Raw genomic sequence first — 22,263 nt, forward strand, 5'->3', positions numbered from 1 at the left:
AGCCCCCCCAATCCCTCATTACCGCCGTTCAAACACTCCCGCCCCACGAGACGCCCCAAACGGAAGCCGCTCGCGTAACGGCCGGAAGTAAAGGGGCGGACTTTCTTTCGAATTTGTGTGGCGGCTCCCCTAGCGATTGGCCCGTTGGAGAGCTGGGGGGCGGGGGTTGGTGTGTGGGCACCTGCCATTGGCCTGTCACCGGAGACTGAGCGGGGTGATTGGGCAGAGCCCGGGAATGGGGCGGGGCTAGTTAAAGAGCCGCCCGGAGCGGCGGAGGCGGGAGCTGTGATCTGAGGGGAGCATGAGCGGGCGCTGTGATCTGAGGGGAGCATGAGCGGGCGCCCCGGCAGCGGCGGCCCGGTAACGGCGGCAGGTAGCTGCTGCGCCGGCCTCGGCCTCTTCGCGTCGGGAGAGCGGCTGGGTGATACCGCCCTGGGGGAAGAGGGAGAAGGGGCTGCCCCTGTGGGAGGGGGACGGACACTGAGCCGGGGGCATCTCCCCGGGATTCGGGTCTCTTTCGCCGCCTTAAGTGAGGGAGCCTCCGGGACGCGGCCTGAGCGGGAGACAGCAGGCCCACCGGCCCTTCTCCCCTCTTTCCGTTGTGTGAGGGAGTGGTGGCGCCTCTCGGAGCCCCTCGGGGGCTGTGGCTGGCCTCGGCCCGTTGGGGGAGGGGCGCAGCACCGTGGTTTCCTCAGCGGCCGGCACGGCTGCTTCCCGCCGCCCGGGGAAGGTAGGGGGCTGCGGGCAACCAGAAGCTTCTGGGGTTGTCCGGTGTGTACGACGGCAGGCTTGCCGGCAGCCCCCTCGCCGTCGTGGCCCCTCGTTTCCCGCTCTGTCCGCGGCACCCGGGGAGATAGTACCTGTGGTACTCACACTCCGGTAACGTCTCTTGATTTCTGAAGCCCCTGAGGGAGTTTCAAGCGTTTGGTATTTGAGCTGTCCTTCAGGAATATATTTGGCTTCATCGCCATTTTGTTGGTTTTTTTCTGTTTTTTTCCCCCCTGTTTTTGTTTGTTTTATTTTTTTTCTTTTAAAATCTCCTGTCTGATGTCCTTTCTTGTTTTGTTTTCATAGGTTCTAATTCTTTCTAGTTTTCATCCATATCAGCTTCGTTTATCAGCTCTTTGCATGTCAGTAAGCCAAACAACAAAGCCAAAACTACGGTTCTTTTACTCTGCTTCTCATTTCTTGAAAATGATTGATCATCTCTTCCCAAAACCTTCAGGATGACCCTTAAAAAGTCAAAATTCTAACTTGATTTTTTTTTCCCTTCATTTTTCCCCCCTCCCTCTTTCTTTTACAGGTATAGCTTAGTGTTATGGATGATACCAAAGAAGCTAAAATGCAGATAACACCAGAAACTCCAGGACGAGTCACAATCCTGAATCCTTTTGAAAGTCCCAGTGATTATTATACTCTTCAGGAGCAGATTGTCTCCAGTCCTTCAGTCTTTAAATCAACAAAATCCTCATCTGTAAGATCTGGTCTTCAGTTGTGTAACTATACAGATGTAGTGCTAATATGTTGAAATGCATTAAAAAGTGTATTCCATTTAGCGTACTTTGATGTATATACTAAGCCAAAGGATTTTGGTGGCATTTGGTGGTTCTGATTACAGGAGTATGCTGCCTTTAGTACTAACATTGTCACTTCCTACTTTCCTGATTATTTTTTTTTCTTTAGCTATTAGGTGTATCAATAGATTAGCACCTACTTCGTAAGTGCCAAAACCAGTTGAAAAAAGGTAAAGGACAGTTGTTGGATGTGGTGCTCTTGTCCCACTTTAAGTGGAAAAAAACCAGTTCCTACTTACATGCTAAGCAGGCTGGATGCAAGTAAAACTTAACTGCACATCTGTTATGAGCTGTTTGCATATTCACAGAATCGAAGTAATGATTTATGTATATATAACTTTTTTTAGTTGCAAATTCCCTTCTGGTTTGCAGTTGGAATTATTATCTGATAAGCAGAGATGATGCTTTGCTAATGAAAGTAAAGAGACTCATTTGGTAGGTAATTTTTTAAACGGATACTTGATCAGTATTTTGTAATTAATTGTTAAATAAAGGGGTGAAGCTGCTTTACATCTGAATTGGATTTTCTTGTGAACTATGCGTGGCGTTATGAGGGAGACTGCGGGATGTGTGTGGAGTTGCAACTCCTAAGTCTTCTTGGAAGTGTGAGGTGCAAGAAAGCCTGCTCTGTTATTTGGATAACTTGTATTAGATACAGACACTGGGGTTTCATGGAACTGCGATTTTGATTATGGCAATCAAAAAGCAACTACATTTTATCTAAGTTCTATGTCTTCTGTAGATCTGTACTCAGAAATTGAGAATAAATTGACACCTCGGTTTGTAAATATTAGCTATAACCTTCCACTTTATCTTGTAATTGTTGTAATACCACTACCACGATAAAGAAGTCTGATTGACTTACTCATTTTTTTAATTAGATCACTTAAATAGAAACTCTTTTGATTGTCTCTGACAGAAACTATATGGAAGTTATGATTGCATTGTTCCACTGAGATTTGTCCTGTGGTTTTATTTGTATCTTTTTAGACTAGCAAGCATTAAGATGTCCATTTCTTTTTTTAGACACCAGGAAAATTTAGATGGTCTATTGATCAGCTTGCTCTAATAAATCCTGTGGAAATTGACTCGGAAGATGTTCGACGCCAAGCCATGTATTTGAGTCATGCTAGGTAACTTACCATCTGTTTTTATGCAGTTAACTTAGCTTGAATACTAGAACACTGTTCTTCTGCTATATTGGCATTTCAATACGGCATTAAAGGCTTTTTATTCAAATCTTTTACCATAGAGTTTTATGTGTCCCTGATGTAGATGTAACATTTAGATGAGGCTGCCTCTGTGTCGCTCTTTTTTAATGTTAAGAGCTGCTGATTCACTCTGACTGCGGTTTGGAAGACAGCCAGATAAAAGCAGTCAACGGAAGCAAGTAAATGTCTTGCCAGTGATTGTTACCAAGCTGCTTCCCCTGCTCCTTGTCACAACACAGTTTATCTTCTCAGAGTGTTCCATACTGAGACCTATGAAGTGTAGGCTTGTTTGGTCTTTGGGACTCCTGCAGAAGGGCAGAGCTGGAAAAGCTAGCTAGGTAAGCCAGTACCCTTTTTGAAAGGTACAGATTTGACTTAATGTGAAGGATGGATGACCAATAAGCTTGCCATCTTTGAGGAGAGAGAGATGGCTAGGTACTTCAAATAATTTGGGGATCTTGATCTCAACTTTTTCCTTTCTCTGAAAATGACTTCTATAGAGAAAACAAATGAGTAAGTAAAACAGGCTTGGTATTCACAGCTCATCTTGAGGGACAGTCTTACACACTGATAGTACAGAACAACACCAAGTGAAGGTGGTCAAGAGAATGCCACGATGGTCAATCCTGTAGTAGACACTCCCATATGTTTCTCAGATACGAACTTGCACGAAGAATTGCACCTCATGGCATAGAGCACCACAGTAACAAAATAATAAAACAGTCCTCCATCCTGGTTATGCCTATAGGATGTCCAAGTCCTGTTACTGAAATGGAACAGATAGAGGGCTGTTTAGGGCAAGAGTCCTCTGACTATTCACAGAATGGTTTGGGTTGGAAGGGACCTTTAAGGGTCATCTAGTCCAACCACCCTGCAATGAGCAGGGACATCTTCAACTAGATAGGTTGCTCAGGGCCCCATCCAGCCTGACCTTGAATGTTTCCTGGGATGGGACATCTACAACCTCTCTGGGCAGCCTGTGCCAGTGTTAAACCATCCTCATCATAGAAACTACTATGAGTTAGACCTATTGTTCTTAGTGTCTGGATGAACCTACTTTTTTTTTTTTTTTTGAAAGGAAGATGTATAAGCAGGAATATGAATTTCTTGCTATAGCAGAGGTGTAGAAAAAAATGTAACTGTCCTCAGCTGTATCTGTGAATCGCCATGCCTTAATGTCAATACTATTTTTCTTAACCTCTGTTTGTTTCCTGGCCCTCCTCTAGCAGCCAGTAGGTTTCAGATTCTAATGATTTTTGTAACCTTATAAAGCCTTAAGACTTATGTTTTTAGGGAGTTGATTACATTGTTTCTGGAAGCCTGTTAGGACACACATGCACTTTAATTTAGATGGCTTGGCTGACAATTCCAATGATGATTAGCGGTATAGCCTATAGATACAAACGTGTTATCTCGGTGGGTCCTTCCAGTCTGTTCCACTGTTTCATACCCCCTGTGACTTTTTTTTTTAAATCATCTGATACGACTAGAAAGAGGCTAGTCTGTCTGTATGTAGATTTGTTGTGTCCAGGCTTACATGTTTCAGTGTTGTACAGACTGAGGTGGCTATTTCTGGTGGCTGCAAACTGTATGTGATTAAGATTTTGTATGACAATTGATTTTAATTTACATTTCATAAACACTGCTTTGTAGAAACTAAAGTGCCATAAATACAGCTCTTGACATTAAACGTTCCTGATAGAATTATTGAGTTTTTGAAGGCCACGCATAATGTTACACAAACTATATACTCCATTTTAATAGTGCTTTTTTTAACAAGTCATTTTCTGAATTACTTGCAAAGAACCACAAGCATAATAAATGTGGTGTATAAATATTTCAAGCTGTTAATTCTCCATTATGTAGTGAAAACAGTTTGGGTAGCAGCACAGCGTAAAAGCTTGTGAGCACTTTGTGAAGTCTAAGTGTGTATCACATGTAGACTTGATTTTGTGCAGTATTACTGTTTCCATAAACTGGGCATCATCTTATGTGCTGTGTGTTTATTGCTCTGTTTATAAAACGATAAGGAGAACTTTTTTCCGTCAGACTGTCAATGAAAAATAGCCTGTCAGTAATTCAGCAGACATGGTGATACTGTCTTGTCCATAAACTTTTTTCCTTTTTTATTTCTACTGGTAGAAATTCAATGTTTCTAAATTGGATGCTATGCTATTATATGTTAAGTATTATAAAAGTCTGTACTGCATCTTGCATACTGTGTGTCACAGTTGCAAGTGCTCTATTGCTTGAAGTTGCATACAAGACTGGCTTGTTTTTATTCTTGTTAAATACATATGATGTTTTTACTTTGCTATTTTCCGGGAGTTATGCACTAAAGAAAAAACATCCCTTCTTCACTAATTTGCACTTTTAGTGGGAGCTGTTTTCCCAGTTCCTGTTTCTCCTTTGCAATCTGGCTTGTAAACATGCTTATTACTCGTGATCCACTATGTAAAATATACAGTGATTGTATGCTTATTTTTTTTTGGTACAATAACTGAATTTTGTGCAAGTGTCTTCATAGAACTGTCATTTTAGCATCATCTAGGCAGACATCGTTGAAGATGGCATGTCCAAGTATTGCAGGTCTATTAAAAGTCTGATTAGCATCAAAGAAAGAGGGCTGGGAGGGAAAGTTTATGTATGTGTTAGGTACATCTACAAGTGTTTGTGTAGCTAATTATATGTTACCCGATTTCTAAAATTATTCAAAGGTAATTCAGGTATACTAACCGTGTATGAAAGCTAAGACAATGATGAATATTCATTGTAAATTTTTTGAAGCTTATAGATGACATAGTAGTAACTGAAAGTGAGACTTGAAGTATAAACGTAGAACCTCATACATCATTTGAAAATGGCTGAAGTAGCGATTTTTTTTTTTTTTTTTAACTAGGTTAAAAGCTGCGTAAGGGAATGTGTTAACTGATTCAATATATGATATATGATATATATCAAACTGATACGATATTGCATCCTGTACTGAAGAAAATATGTCAGACTAGCTATTTGAAAGGGGGAACTCTGTGCTGGGAAAGTAGGCTGTGTCAGGAATTTGAGAATACACTTTATAAGTAACTTTTGTTGCCCTTTTGTTCCTTACAGCTCTGTTTTTTATTTTGCTTGATTTTGTAGTGAGATTCTTTGTAAGCTTAATCTCATGGCAACTTTAATAGTAAAATCTATTCATGTGACAAGTTCGACATAACTAAATGGATTATTTTGGAAGATCAGTTATGATTGAGTTTTCATCCAGATAAAAATACTTGCTGATACAAGGAGTAAATAGAAGATTTGCAAATATGTACTTATAATTGGTACAGATCTTTTTCAAATGAACTGAAAAAACTGAGTACATTTATATTTCTAAATCTGTAGTACGAGAGTATTGCACATAATAATAAAAACATAATAAGAGGTAGGGTTAGTGCAATTTCATTTATAATGTTTCTCTTAAGCATCTGTAAAAGATTACATGGCTGGACTTCACTTTTTTTTTTCCAATTATGTGATGGTTTTGATAATTGAGTTTTTCATTTGTTACTTAGGATTGATAAGGAGACAGAAGACAGAAGGCAACAAGCCATTGAGGAGGTAATAAAACTTTCTATGCCATCAAGTATTGATTTGTTTTAGCTACATACCTACAAAAAAGATCCACATGTATTATAGGATTTCAAAACCCAAAAGCCAACTATATTTTACTGGTCAGTAAGAAAGTAATTTTGTGTCCTCATACCTTCCGGTTGCAGTTGGAATTCACATGGCCTTTTTCTTCCCATCTTTTTTCACACACTTGTAAGTCAAAACAGCAGATTTTGTTTCTTTCATATTGGTTGGCTAGTGGAACTGTAGCTGTAAGATAACTCTTATAAATAGTTAATTTAAGGTTAAAAATAATGATTGGGTATTTTGGGTTTTACACTAACTGTTTCTGTTGGGTAGCTTAGTTTCTTTTATTGTATTTTTTTAAAAGATAGCAGAACCTTGGTGATTTTTTTGTTTTGGTCTGCTTAGTTGAAGGCAGGACTTTATTCTCGTAGCTTGTAATTCTTCCATTTTTTATTTTATTTTTTACTATCCATTTGTCTGGCAGAGAAGGAAAAGTAAAGTGTTTCAAATCTTCACTATAGAAATCTGCAATGTTATTTCAATTTCAATTTAAAAACATAAAATAAAATAAGGCTCTGATGGGCAAGTCTTTCCTTAGTGGTGTTGACCTTTTTGTATTGTATCATGCTGTTATCAGTTTCTGTCTCTATAAACAAAAAATACGTGTTATGATTCCATAAAGGTGCTATGTAGCTGACCCGCAGCTAAGATACTCTGGTGTGCTAAATCTGCATTAAAAAGGATGTTTCTTCTTTGTGAGGCATAAACTAATGGATTATGATGCTGAACAGCTTGAAACCACATCTCTGATAAAAATTATGCCTTTAATATTTCGGTGTTTCAAGCTGAGTTGTTTTCATTTGCTTTGAGTCTTGCTTTTATTGCGAGAATAGGGTTTGCTACTTACTTCTTGAAGCTGTGTAATAGTGTTCATCTCCTTATCATCAGGGTGTTCTAGAGTGCAGCTCTGACAGTAGATATAGTTTTTGGTTCAAAGAAAAAGACTGAAATACCAGTACTCAAAATGTTTCACTGCTCACCAGTTTATCCAAATACACTAATAATATTGTCAAAAAATCTTGGTTGTTCACTTCTTTTACTGCTACTGCAGTGTCTCTTCAGCACTTATGCAAAATAGCTCAATCGTCAAAATAGAACAGTTTAACAAGCTAAAAATTTGAAAAGAATTATGTTAAAATACTATGCAATAAGTATGGTAGAAACAATTCAAATTTTTAAATGAGTAATTAGTGTTAAATGAAACTTTTCTACAATTTTCACTCTGGAGACTTGGAAGATCTGAGGTGGCATGTGTCATAAAGAACACGGGGTCTTCTTCAAATAAAATTGTTTTTTCTTTAACCTCTCTGGGCCTGAAATAATGAAATATATTTTGGGTATAAGGGATAACTATCTTTATATGGTTTGGGGAAGGAAGAGTTAAAATATAGATCTGTGAGTAGCAAAAGGTATGACTTAAATTTTGCTTGTTCAGGGTACTAATCTAAATGTAAGTCGACAGTCTCCAATTTTTAAAAGTGCTAAAATGGTTTGTTTATATTCTGCTCTAGTTTTTCACAAAAAGACTCATAGTTCCTTCTCCTTGGACTGAACATGAAGGCAAGCAAGTTTCTCAATTCAATTCAACTAAATGTAAGTTGCTTTTGTGTCTTCACCATAAATTATCTAGCTTTTGGAGAAATTATCAAGCACAATCTTTTTCAACCTCAATTTAAATGTTTAGAGCCAATGATAAAAGATGGCACAACTGATAGATTTTTCGCTGTTCTCTCCAAGTGCTTTCTTTGCTTAAAAATCATACATTAATCCAGGATCTTCCATTGTATTTTCTTTTTTGTTATTTTTGGTTTCTGTTCTTAAATCTTTTTCCTTTCGTAACCTGTCTTCAACCAGTTTAATTTACACACACAACTTTGCTGTGTTAATACTAGTAATAGCCAAGTCTTCTACTTTGCTCTCTTCTTCTCCTATCTGCACGTCTGACTACTTTCCCGCCAACAGAAGTATATGGGAAACTGAGTTCCATGTTTTTCTACCCTTACTTGCTACATAAATTCCTGTTGTTCTCTTAGTGTCCTGCTAGCTTGCTGTCCTTGTACCTAGGGTTGTGGGTTTTCTAAGTTTATTTCGTTTGCGCCATTACTAGATCTTATTATTAATGCTGCTGTTACTACAGTTTACATATAACCAACAGAATACACGGTAAATCGATTACAAGCTGGACGAATGTCAGCTATAAAGTATAGCTTGCATTCAGTATTGTTTGGTAGGAAATTCTTAAATAAGTGTTTGGGGATTTTTGCAAGATTTGGAACATTTTTTATCAAGGAGATGTAGCTTGTGGATAGTGTATTTTTAATTGTCAGTTGTAAAGTTGCTACTTCTTGGGCAGAGAACTTAAGCCATGATCCTAGACCTGGGAAAGTGAGTGGTGGAAGAAAATGGTCCGATGTGTTCCTTGGCTGTATAAAATGGGTGGAGTGGTAGATTCTTCATCTTTGTCTTCAAGTCCAGACTCCATGATTTTCTGGAGATGTGTTTTATTTAAACACGGCCTGTTTGGCTAAGCATAAACTGAGTTTGTTTTAAATCCCTGTAATATAGAGGAGGCTGCGGGAGACAAAGATTTGGGTGAAGAGTTGATCCTACTTCACTGAGGTTTTTTGAATAGAAAGGTGCTGAAATTCTCTTAACCAGCTATAATAGTAACCTTTCTTCAGTACTCCTTTCTAATCTTTTCCCAATTTTGATGCAAAAATTTTGTTTACTTGTAATAAATATTCTAACTTACTGTTGCTAGGTTTCAAAACTCTAAATGCAATGCATGCTTTAAATTTAAGTTCTTATCTGTTTTACAGCCATAGATCTAAATAACATTTCTCCAATTGGAAGACAGCTTGCTTTGCAGCCTGGGAAAAGCAATGGTGGGTAAAAGGCACTGTCTAAAACTACAGGCTTTCTCTGAAGCAAAATAACCCATTTTTAAATGGCTATTTAATTTCAAAAGGGAATGATTGTTTTGTTAATATTCCTGTAGAAAATATTTTTCTTTAACTGTATGGTACTATTAATTTTAATGTTCATTTCTCATTTAATTCTATTATACGCTTTTCTGAGGTAGAAATTGAAGTAGAGTGCATTTTTTCCAACTCAATGTATGCACTTTTTCTGAATTAAAAAGTGCATATAAGCCTCAGGTTTATGGGTAAATTACAGTTTCAAGAAACCTTTAATGTGTTGGATTGTTTTGGGGTAGAGAATCTTGATTATTTCCTCTGCGAAATAAATAGCAGAAATCTTAAGAAATCTTTTAAACTATTTCACTTTAGATAAATAGGTAGTGTTTTCCCCCAGGGCGTTTTGATAATCCTTCTCCCATTTCCTTTTGAATCTTTCCTTTTTCAGAGACCTTTCTTCTCAGTTAAGAATGCCTCTCTAGAGGCTTTTATGTTACAAGCCTTGTTTTTTTTTTATCTGTAGGCCTGAGCGTGCTGCTTATAGTGTCGTCAAATCAGAATCCTAGCTTTAATTAACACTTTTCCTTATTGCAGCTGTAACTTAAATAGCTCAGTTACAGTGCAATTTGAAAGTGAATTTTTGTTTCTATAGTTTTAGTAAAAGGTCACCGTAAGCTAATTTTGTTGGTTTTATTCATTGCAGCTGCTTGTCAGACAGTACTGTCTTTGCCAGTGGATTTTAATTTAGAGAAAATACTAGGTATGTCATGTAATATCTAAATTTAATTATAAATGTCTCAATAGAAAACTTGTTTTTGTATTGTTTGCTGGGTTTTTTTGTCCTATGAAATGTTGAAAACCTAATGTAGGAATGAAAGTTTTAAGTATGTGTTCTAAAATAGACAGTTATTGCATGTTGCATAGGTCATCTGACTTAAAATTATATGATTTGAGCGCAGAGATAAAGATAAAAAAGGAGGGATATGGAGGACGATTGGAAATTGTTCTGAATGCATAAAAAGTAGTAAGCAGAAGACACCCCCTGCCCCCCCCCCCCCCCAATAGAGCAGTTATTTAATTTAGCAGAGCTGTTTTTGACTTACAGATTGCTGGCCATGTGGCTCATAGTTCAACCTTGCCTTGAGCAAAGCTATGCTGTAATTCTGTGCCTTTAATTTAACTGGAGCCATGGTGGTGACTAGAAATTGTGTGGTGGCAGAAAAGCCATGATGACAGCAAGAGTCCAAATTAACTGATTGTAACTGCTATATCAAGCAACTGCTGCGAACTTCTCAGGCAGGGGGGCTGGAAAGGCCTGTTCTTACAGCTCATACGTGGGAATAGTGGGTATAAGCCAGCTCAGAGGTGTTTGGTTCCGTGTGCCTATCCTGATATTGAAGTTCACAACCCTGACTGTGGGCCATCAAAATTAAAACAGAAAAACAGAACCATATTTATTGCTTTTGTGTTTCATTTTAACAAATGCTTCCATCAATGTGTAATTTGTAAATTCATGACAAATTCTTCTACAAGGAATATCCAATTAGGATAGAGCGAGAAACAAAAAACTAAAATAATCTCAGCGTATTTTAATGGGTCTCTGTTAACATCTGTATGCCTTGCTACTGTAAAGTGCTAACTGTTTTGACTTAAGAGTTGAATCTGGTTTGCCTTTGGATGTATCACAATGAGCATCAAAGCATATGGGAGACCTGAAAAAAGGTCTGGGTTTTGCTTTGGTAGTATAATAAACCCTATTTCACAACTCGGATCTGAAGAATAATATGATTTTGGGCCAGTAAGTAGATGCTAGCCAATGTTTATATTTTTTTTTGAAAATGCAGACTTTAGTATTAAAGGCTATCATTATCATAACGTATTAAATATTATCATTTTTGTAATGATAACAAGTGATCCTTTGGGATAGGTGCCTAAATTAGATTAATTGCTTGCTGTATTGGTAAATTGGATTAAATGTTTTAAATTAGATATATATGTCTCTGTAGTGGAAGATACTATTTTTTTTCTTGCATTCTTATTGGAAATGACCTCTCCCCCACGTGTCTAGGTGAATATTTTAGACCTGATGAATTTGCAGATCAGTCTCAGGAAAATCTCAGTTCTTCATCACTCAGAAGAAAGCTGTTTTTAGAAGAAAATGGAAGCGTATCTGAGTGTTTGTCCCCTTCTCTGCATAGCCCATGCAGTAGCGGGAGTGCACTTGGAGTGCTTTGTTCAATAGACATATCTCCAGTCCGGTGCAGAAGCCCTCTGGAGACATCTAGTTCAGTAAGTAGCCAGTTTTCGGGGCTGGATGGGATGTGACTTAACCTGGCAGAAGTGTAGCTCTTAGAGCAGGCTGTACCGATTATGTGTTTTGACTTTCACAAGATGAACAACCATGTTTTTTAATAAGCTATAACTGCTTTGTGAGGCAGTAGGTATTAGACCAAAGGGCTGGTTTGTTTTTTTTTTTTTTTAAATTCCAAATTCAGAAAAAAAAATTAACAAAAAAAAGTCTTGAAAGAACACATTACTGACTTTTTATTATATCAAATTATTATGTTGTACTATTATTTTGTATGGAAGGAATTATGCTTTACTTTTATGTTATGGAAAGGAAGTAGGAATTGATACCTTTGCAAGACTTGGTGAAAACATGTCAAAACCATTTTTTTTTCCATAAAAAACGTATACAAAAATCCATCCTCTTTAAATCCATGAACTGCTGTCTAAAGTACTAGTTGATATGAACAGGTGATACAATTATTTCCCTTATAGCTGCTAAACTCATTTATGGTGTAAAAAATGACTTGTGGATCTTCGAATGCAGTGCTAAACATGCTTCTTTCTTTTCCATTGAATAGAGATTTCAGATGAACAGACATATATGAGAACATAGAACATAATGTCTGTTTTTTGTATTAAGCAAGGTGAATCTTATTCCCAGGTGGACATAGCACAGCTAAACTGGGTTAGGTGGTATGGTTATGTCTGTTTGATGGCTGAAGTGCATGGAAAAACGCTACCCCAGCAGGAGTGTGTCGTAAAAAAAAAAAAAAAGTCTTTGCTATGGTAACCTAGTAAAGAATTTCTACGACATATTTATACTGCTGGAAGTGACTTTTCTTTTTGCACCATACTCTTAAACAAGATCACAACCGCTATTCTCTTTTCTTAAGGAAAAGTATTTTGTCTGCTGCCAAGTTAAATAATTCAGATAATATGGATTCTATGAAAATATAAATAGTGGCTGGCTTTCATCTGCCTTGGTATGAGTATGAAATTGAGATGAAATACTTGACTATATACACAGATAGCATTAACTCTGTTTAGGCTTCTCGTAGTTCTTAAATATAGCAGATATTATAGTCTTAGTTGGTATTATATGACAGTTTGAGTCCATTGCTCTTTTCCTACCTGGAGGTGTAAAGTCCAAGTGAAGAGCTGCAATTGGAATATTTAAACTAAACTAATGATAGAAATTGTCATTGTACAGGATTGGTTTTCCTCAGTGCTGCCATCGTAAGCTTTTTAGTTAGAACGCTTTTTATATATACGTATTCATCAAAGTTCACATTATGAAAATATGCTAGCTTTTAAATTTTCTTTCTAATTTTTTTTTTATTCTATTTTAACTGAAGGGTCAGTTTTCATCAAGTCCTATTCAGGGAGGAGCAAGGGCTTATAGTCTGGGAAGTATAACCAGTCCCACGCTTCCAGAGGGGTCTCCTGCACATAATGGTTCTCCTACTTTTTCACCAATTGCTTTTCACATAAGAAAGACACCGCTCTCAGGTATGGGTTAATTGTATTTGTATTAAATTTTTCTTTATTTATATGGGTTTTTTTCTAAAAACTGCTGCATTCTTCCTGGAACTTGTTTCTGTTTGGAGACAAGTTACTGTGCTTGGCAGACCAGCAGTCTCCTCTTGTATGACACATTTATTGTTCAGCAGTGAAATATCTTAATGATATGAAACACTGAAGTATCTGCTTGCAAACAATCAACTAGGGAAAATATTCTACAAGGAGGAACTGAGACCTAATAGGAATGAAAAAAAAAAAAAAATTAAAGGATTAACGTAGTATGAGGAGGGGGATTAAAGCCATATGCCTGAACTAAACCAAGTCACAATTCCAGTTGGCTTGAGTTTTCAAATCACGTGATGGTGAAGTTTATTTTAATTGAAACTGACTAGTGAAGATATCGGCAACATTTTGTGTCCTTGTTGCTCTAGAAAATGTCAGTATTTCATGTTTCATCCACTACCTGGTAAGACTTAACGCCGTGTTTATATGTAATTTTGCTCTCGTGAACTTTGTGGTGTTTCAGCACCATTGTATGTGGAGATTGCGTAGGTGTTTTTTCACTTATTTGATTTTCTTGAAAACTTTATTGCTGCCCCAAATGTTTTAAACGCCTATAGAATATGTGTATTGATATTTGTTTGGAAAACAGCCACAGAACCAGCTTTCGCCTACTTTCCTTTGAACACTGTGTAGTATTGACATTGAAAATGTACATCAAACCATGTCTTAGGAAACAAGTTTGGTGGTAAAAATGTGATAAAATCTTGCCTGTACCATGATAGTTTACAAGTGTGGTTGGTTTGGGTTTTGGTGGGTTTTTTTTCGTTGGTTGGTTTTTTGTTTTGTGTTTTTAAGAAGGCTTTGGAGCTGCGGACCGTGGTCAGTAAAATACGATGTAGTTGGCTGTAATTATTCAAAGGAGTGTAGGGCTTTGGGAATGATGACTGTAACTCCACCTGATATCTGATAGAATAACTTTGTTTTTCACAGACCAAAGAAAATTTACATTTCGCTCTCCAGATATTCCTTCTGCCTCAAATAGAATGACACCTCCAAGTACAAGAAGCCCTTACATAGATGGTTGTTCTCCAATTAAAAATTGTTCTCCTATGAGGCTTGGAGCTTGTAGAGGAACTGCCCAGTATCAGACTTCTGTCATTAGAATACCAATTGCAGTTGAGAATCGTGGTGAGGATGAGGAAGACAAGGAAAATGCTTCTCCAGCAGAAGCTCGCTTCTCAGAAATGGATAGTAGAATAAACTTACGTCAGCCAGACGGTGACACTTTTGCACATGGTACACATCTCGTGGTAGCGACTGTGTCTATTGCACCAGATCACTCAGAAGCTTGTCATCAAAGGCTGTCATCCTTTCAGGATATAGAAGGCTCAAAGGAAAATAATACTGTAGATATGGCTGATGCAGCTGAAGTGTCAGAGGAAAACACTTGGATAAAAGAAACAATTGGCAATAGCAATGCACCAATGACCAGCTTTATGACGGGGATTACTTTCAGTATTGAAAGCTCTCGCATGTGCATGTCACCTCTTGCAGAAAGCAGTGCAATTCCTTGTGACAACAGTAGTATTCAGGTAAAATCTTTTTTTGCTTCTCTGTAGAATGGAGCTCGACATACTTAACTTTTAATATGTGTACCGTTCTGGAAGTAATTGTCTATTTTCTCTTATTGGATGTGGCATGCAGGTGGTATTGTGACTTTTATTCCTCCCCCCATCCCCTTTTTCCTCTCTCAGTGGAGTTAGCATAGCAATTATCAATTATTTTTATGTTACTACGTAACTTTTAGCTTAATGCGAACTGACAGACCCATTTACCATTTGCTTTTGTTATTCACTGGTGGTAGTTGGTTTGTTGGATGAAGTTCTGCTAAATACAAATCGTATCAGGTATGAGAATCTGAGGGGTTTATTGGCGATAAATTGCAGCACATTTTTAAAGCCCTGCTTCTTGATTTCAGGTGGACAGTGGTTATAATACACAGACTTGTGGAAGCAGCATTATGGATACTGCAGGGGCTGAAACCAATTGCAGAGAAAATGATGTGAATACTAACGTGTTTCAGAATAAATCTCAACTTCTTAGAACAAAGGTAGGAGTTAAATTGTGATACCAAAGCGATAGGCTTCCCATCCAAAGCATCCATTCCCTATTTTATTCACTTTCAGGGAGCCTGAGGGGAGAGACCGTCAGGTGATATTAGAAAGCATGTTAATGTAGCATCATTTCAAGTAGTATGTTGAAAACAAGGACTAAATGCAGGACAATTATTGTAAGATGAGAATAAAATTAATGTGTTCTATGACAAAGCCAAAGGTAGTTTCAGAGGAAACAAGTATGTGTGTAAAAGGTAATTGTGAGGCCGCTCATGCCTTCTGGTGTGTTGTAGTCTGTCTCTTATTTTTGTTTCTGTTGTTCTTGCTCCTTTTTTTATCGCTAAGTTTTTCAGTGTGTGCCTGTGGAGAAGCACTTTTTTTTGGAAAAATTGTCTGCCACTTCTTTTCATAAACTAACCTCAAGTTTTCTGGACCATACCTGGCATGCTGACTTCATAGAATCATAGAGCCTTCATAGTTGGAAAGGACCTTTGAGATCGAGTCCAATCATACACACACACAAACCCCCTACAACCTGTGCCATTAGAGCATGCCCTGAAGTGCCACATCTAGATGTTTCTTAAATACCTCTAGGGATGGTGACTCAACCACCTCCCTGGGCAGGCTGTTCCAGTGCCTGACCACTCTTTCAGTAAAGTAATTCTTCCTAATATCTAACCTAAACCTCCCCTGCCACAACTTCAGACCATTTCCTCTGGTCCTGTCATTATTCACCTGGGAGAAGAGGCCAACACCCACCTCTCTCCAACCTCCTTTCAGGTAGGTGTAGAGGGCAATGAGGTCTCCCCTCAGCCTCCTCTTCTCCAAGTTAAACATGCCCAGCTCCCTCAGCCTCTCCTCATATGACCTGGTCTCCAGACCCCTCACCAGCCTGGTAGCTCTCCTCTGGACACGCTCCAGCACTTCAATGTCCCTCTTGTACAGAGGGGCCCAAAACTGAACACAGCACTCGAGATGAGGCCTCACCAGTGCCGAGTACAGAGGCACCATCACTTCCCTGCTCCTGCTGGCCACGCTATTCCTCATACAGGCCAGAATGCTGTTGGCCTTCTTGGCCACCTGGGCACACTGCTGGCTCCTGTTAAGCTGGCCGTCCACCAGCACCCCCAGGTCCTTTTCTGCTGGGCAGCTTTCCAGCCACTCTTCCCCAAGCCTGTAGCGTTGCTTGGGGTTGTTGTGACCGAAATGCAGGACCTGGCACTTGGCCTTATTAAACCTCATACAGTTGGCCTTGGCCCATTGATCCAGCCTGTCCAGGTCCCTCTGTAGAGCCTTCCTACCCTCAAGCAGATCAACACTCCCACCTAGTTTGGTGTCGTCTGCAAACTTACTGAGGGTGCACTCAATCCCCTCATCCAGATCATTGATAAAGATATTAAACAAAACTGGCCACAAAACTGAGCCCTGAGGGACACCACTGGTGACCGGCCACCAAGAGGATTTCACCCCATTAATCACAACTCTCTGGGCACGGCCATCCAGACAGTTTTTAACCCAGCGAAGAGTACACTTGTCTATGCCATGATTCTCCAGCTTCTCCAGGAGAATGCTGTGGGGGACGGTGTCGAAGGCCTTACCAAAGTCCAGATAGACAACATCCACAGCCTTCCCCGCATCCAGAAGGTGGGTCACACGGTCATAGAAAGAGATCAGGTTGGTTAAGCAGGACCTCTCTTTCCTAAACCCGCGCTGGCTGGCCCTGATCCCTTGGCTGCCCTGCACTTGCCGTGAGAGCTCACTCAAGATGATCCTCTCCATGATCTTTCCTGGTACCGAGGTCAGGCTGACAGGCCTGTAGTTTTCCGGATCCTCCTTCTCACCCTTCTTGTAGATGGGCATCACATTAGCCACCCTCCAGTCATCTGGTACCTCCCCTGTTGACCAAGACTGTTGATAGATGATGGGGAGAGGCTTGGTGAGCTCTCCCACCAGCTCCCTGAGTACTCTTGGGTGAATCCCATCCAGCCCCATAGACTTATGTACGTCTAGGTGCAGAAGCAGATCATTGACTGCTTCCTCCTGGATTATGGGTGGGTTGTTCTGCTCTCCATCTTGGTGGGGAGCTTTCTTGGGTACAAGTCTTTTGATTACCAGCCCTTTTATGACCTATCTTAAAACCAAAAGAAACTACAAAAGGCAATACCTGTCTAGCAAAACTCTCAATCTCGTGACTAATGGGAGAGTTCTGCTTCTTCCAGAGAATGGGAAGCAAGGGTAGTTTATTTGGAAGAGAGAGCAAAGATCAGCTCTTGTCACTTAGTAATTATGGACTTAACGGTCTTACAAACTTTGTGGTCTACTAAGTGTCATCTACGGTCTGAAGGGGAGACAGTACTGACCAGTAGTACCAGATTATAAAAAGACTCAAGTAAGCCCATTCGGCTCTGACTTTATTTCTGTATCGGACGTGCTAATAGCCACTTCTCTACCAAGGTAATGAGTGGATTGTTGGTGTCTTAACAGATGGTTGACATCAATTTTGGAACTCTACTCATGTAAGATTAGGATAACTATGCCCTTGATGGAAGAATAGGTGGATATTTTATCTTAACTTCTAAAAATACCCATCTTCGCTGAGGTCTTGCCCCCAGTCACTCTGTTGGACATGGATTATACATGTGAATGTATTCATCAGAATTAATTGTCTAATATGAAACCTGTCCTAGATACTCACCAGTGTCCTGCAGCTGCCTTCTCCCACTGCTAGTCGTTCTATTGCTAGATCCCAGCTAAGACCAATTTTGCATTTTGGATTAGGATTTAAGTGTGGAGGCATTAAGTACTTCATTCAACCCTCACAACAGAGAACCCGCAGAGAATGAAAAGAAAAAAGCCTGGACGTTGCGGGCTGAAAGAGTCCGGTCTGGCTCATTGAGAGCATGCGTGCTCTGGAAGAAGGTTCTTCCTGACAGCACGTCTCAAAGATTTGTGCAGAGAAGACACTCTCTTTCATTTCTTTTTCATTTCAGAAGGGGAGAGATGGGGGGCTAAGGTACAAATTGCAACTTGAAATTTTCAGATAGTTTGGATCTTGTTTCTTTTGGGGAATTTTTGTGAAAATGGTTTTAAAATTAACTTTTCTGTATTAACCTAGGAGTGTTCAGTGTTAAACCACAAGGACAATCAGTTGCTGAGAGCAAAATCTCCAGAGAAGCAATCCTGTTTCCAAAAAGCAGAAGCACATAGTACAGTATTTGGTCAAAACGCAACTTGCAACATTGCTGCCTGGAAACATAAAAACGAAAATCAAGTTCAGGGATTTCACAAAAATGGTATGTAGTGTTCTGTTGGAGAACTTAAATTGTCTTGTCCAATAAATCTTTGTATAGGTGACCTCAATTACCTGGATTATACATACTGTCTTTCTTTTTTTAATGCAAATGTAATAAATTGTCTCGTATATATTAAGGAAGTTTATAAATAATGTGGGGGTTTTCAGGACTTATTAACAGATTTATCAGTATCATTAAGTGATCTTTTGAGAATGAAGGCGGCTAGACTTGGTACAGAAAAAACGTAGTGTTTTTTCAGAATTGTGTGCCGTCTGTGATCAGGGTAGATTCCATGAGGAGGCTTGTTTTGAAAGTTTGGCTCTAACTTCAGCTTCAAGAGGAATATTTTACACAGAGGAAGCAAACCTAGGCAACTTGCATAGGAGCTAACGTAACTGCAAAAACACCTACATTTTAAGACACAACTCCTAAAAGCACGAGGGAAAGAGAAAGGAAAGGAATGTTAGTTTCGATTTGGATTGCTTCCCCCCCCGCCCCCATCAGTTTTGTTGTGTACCTTCAGGAGTATTAGCACTGGTCCCAAGAAGACTAGGCAGAAATGAACTGCCGGGGGTGCGGGGAAGCCGGAGCGGGGTGAGTGTCTGTCAGTATCAGTGATGAAACTCTCTGACTTTCACAAGGGAAGAATAAAACTATAGTATTCCAGAAATGGGTCCCTGGAATACGCGTGTGATTTATAGTAAACTGCAAACTGTTAAAAATGGGTGCTTAATACCAGGCTAGTCCTTTTAGTTAAGTTTTCCTGGTGAACAGCTGCCATGAAAACTCCATTCCAGTTATGAAAATTATCTACTTTTCCACAATTAAAAAAAAAAAAAAAGTAAAAAAAGTTTAATTCTCTTAGTAATAAAGTAAGCTATAGGTCAGAAGAAGCCTTTTAGCAATTCTTTGATCAGTTTTTTCCTTGGTTTGACAGAAATCAAGGAAAAGGAGAAGTGATGGAAACGTCTTAATAGGAAAATAGAATCTCTTCCCCCTGAACAACTCCTAAAACTTTATATACTGAAGCAAGATGTACTATTGGTTACTTTAAAATTAAATGATAGTGTTGTGACTTTAGTAATTGTATTAGTACTAATGTTGATCACCCGACTCCACCAGTGTTTCCTAAGAGCACTTGTGTCCAAATTGATGCTCCGGTCCTCTTTTGAAGGAATGTAAGAAGGTGCAATAAGGTTAATTGGTCTCAGTACATCATTAAGAGAATGGTGCAGCCTTCCTTCTATTAAACCATTACAATTTTACTTCCCTCTTATGTTTAATTCCAAATACTATTATGTCTGCTTACAGGAATTGCCCGAGTACTTAGATAAACATTTAGAAATATAATTTTTTGCATGCCACTTACTGAGAAAAGTATTAATATAAACAAACTCTTGATACTTTCAAGAAAACCATCAATGAGCAAAAGCAATGGAATGAGGAGAGTCTGGAAACCCAGAACTCCCTGTGCCTGATCAAAACCAGATTTGGTTAAATTTGATGGGATTTGTTTAAAAGAACCCATGCGGTAATAACGGTCGCTAAAGGGGAAAGAAGAGATAAGGGAAAGACTGAGATTTCAGAGCTCTGGGTTTGTAGAACTCCGAAGTAAACTTTGTTGGATTAATGGAAAATAAAAGTCTGTTCCAGTACGTGCTCCAGTGGAAGCAGGCTTTCGCCCTTTTCATAGCACAGATATCCAGCCCCAGGATACGGCATGGAAGTTCTGCTGCCTGTTCTGTTTCCCCCACGCACAGAAAGGCTCGTACCAAAGCGATAGCCTGTGGCTGACGAGTAGCTGTTGGCACTAAGCCTGAAAGAGTTGGTCCGACCTAGATTTGAAGGCAACCGATGATATTTTAAAAAAAAAAAAAAAAAAAAAAAAAAATCTCGAAAGGGGAGGTATGGAATGAATTGCGTAGCATTAAAAAGCAATGCCTTAGACCCCAGACTTGCGCACACGTGGTGTGTGAATAGCACAGTTCTGGAAATATTTTCAGCAATTCAACAGTGAAGGATTTCTGAAAAATACAGTTAAAGGGAAACTTCTATCCGGTCAATAAAGCAATAAAGTTTTAGTTCTCACATTGCAAACACAATAGAAAAAACTTACTTGAGATTTCTAACCAGCAAGCATGACATGCATTATTTTTACTTCCGTAGCAATTTAATCAAGATTTTTGTAACCGGCTAGACGGTAATTGAACCTAACATCCTGAATCAGCTGTTTCATGCTCTTGAAACAGTGCCCTACTAAAAGCCGGAAACAAACTGAATTGCTAACTTTTAGGGGATGAATTTTGTTAGAATGACCTTAGACTTCTGGAAAATGAACTTCTTGAATAGGGCCTTCAAAATGTTCTTGGCTTCAGCTTGTAAGGTTTGTAGCTCAAAAACAAGACACAACTTGTCTGAGATTTAAAAGTTATTTATGATCTTGCCTCTTTTCTGTTTCTCATGATAATTCTCTTTAACAATCATCAATTGAAAGGGTGAATTTCAGATTTCCGGACTGTACAAAGGATTTATTTTTGCAAGTGTGATTACTAAAAACAGTAGTAATGTTAATGTAAAGAGGAAGATGAGAAGCAGGGTGGTCCAAATTATGATCTCTTTCTGAACTGTTCGGCATGATATGTATAATTAAGATTTGATTTTATTTGATTAATTTTTTAAAATTCTTTATAGTAATACATCCAAAGTATTCACAGATAAAAAAAGCAATCACTAAAATATTTACTTGCACCCTGCGTAAGCATTTTCTTAAAGGGTAAGGGAAGAGTAACAGCAGAAATGGGTGAATGCGAGAAGTAATTAAGGATCCCTCCAAATAAACTGCTTGTATTTTCTACCCTAGTTTATAGCCTTCAATTAGATGGGAATTATTTATTTTATGAAAACATGCATATTTTTTATTACGTTTTTATAATGATTTTTGTAGAAGAAACCTACCGTGCAAATTATTGTGGAAATCATTTGACCATTCTGTTTCTCTAGTTGTACTTAATACGTTGGTCGGCACGCGTTGCACAAAACGGTCGTTGTTTACATTAAATTAATTTCAGTAGTTTTACCGAGAGACCTTTAACATGTATAATAATTGTAAATGGAGTAATGAAACAGAATAAAGACATCTCTTTCGTACCTAGATGGTTTGCATTAAATTTTTTTGCGACAATCTGCAGCATCTTTTGTGTCAGTGCTGCCTGGAACACGTGTACGTGTGTAGGGTCGGGGGGGGGGCGGCGCTGGGGGAGGGAGGAAGGCGTTAAGGTAAGGAGCTTGGCAAGCTTTTGCTCTCGTACATACAGTTTAAAAAACGGCTTCAGTTACTACAATGTATGGTGTTGAATTAAAGTGTCGTACCAGTTGTAGATCCAGTGCCCTGCACATCTTTCTTGAAACTTAAGTTTTAAAGTTTCCGAATAAGCCTTTTAGAAGAGCGGTGACAGGATTCAAACGTATCGTTCACGGGGTTCTACTGCGATCGGTTAAACACGTTAATTGTCTCCTTTTAATGCCTTTTATACGTATGTACTTCATAAATCTGCTCCAAGCCTTTACAAGGACAGCATACAGGGAGCTGAGTAAACGTGGCCAAGAGACAACCATGTATTGATCACCTGTGACCTGCCGATTACCCAAGGAGACCACTGAGGAAT

The 22,263-nt window shown here is 38.9% G+C and overlaps 1 protein-coding gene across 3 annotated transcripts; it reads left to right on the forward strand.

Moving 5' to 3' along the window:
- Positions 1-267: 267 nt before the first annotated feature.
- Positions 268-21,731, forward strand: BORA (BORA aurora kinase A activator). Of its 3 annotated transcripts, none has more exons than XM_054198121.1 (12): positions 268-373; positions 1,304-1,474; positions 2,601-2,707; positions 6,337-6,382; positions 7,972-8,053; positions 9,280-9,345; positions 10,082-10,138; positions 11,447-11,667; positions 13,023-13,176; positions 14,182-14,783; positions 15,170-15,301; positions 18,421-21,731. In XM_054198121.1, exons 2-12 carry the CDS (start codon positions 1,319-1,321, stop codon positions 18,604-18,606), a joined length of 1,809 nt encoding a protein of 602 aa, XP_054054096.1. In that variant the 5' UTR covers positions 268-373; positions 1,304-1,318; the 3' UTR covers positions 18,607-21,731. The 3 variants fall into 3 exon arrangements, with proteins under 3 accessions (XP_054054096.1, XP_054054086.1, XP_054054105.1); XM_054198130.1 differs by lacking the exon at positions 268-373 and adding an exon at positions 1,684-1,744 and having other exon boundaries at positions 1,382-1,474; XM_054198111.1 differs by lacking the exon at positions 268-373 and having other exon boundaries at positions 1,027-1,474.
- The last annotated feature ends 532 nt before the right edge of the window (positions 21,732-22,263 follow it).

This window comes from Rissa tridactyla, chromosome 1 (genome assembly GCF_028500815.1).
Source record: "Rissa tridactyla isolate bRisTri1 chromosome 1, bRisTri1.patW.cur.20221130, whole genome shotgun sequence".
Classification (NCBI taxonomy): Eukaryota; Metazoa; Chordata; class Aves; order Charadriiformes; family Laridae; genus Rissa; species Rissa tridactyla.

Coding starts and splice junctions, on each gene's coding strand:
- BORA (XM_054198121.1), top strand. CDS start 1,319: ATGGATGATACCAAAGAAGCTAAAATGCAGATAACACCAGAAACTCCA. Junction 8,054..9,279: donor TCAATTCAATTCAACTAAAT/GTAAGTTGCTTT, acceptor TCTGTTTTACAG/CCATAGATCTAAATAACATT. Junction 13,177..14,181: donor AAGAAAGACACCGCTCTCAG/GTATGGGTTAAT, acceptor TGTTTTTCACAG/ACCAAAGAAAATTTACATTT.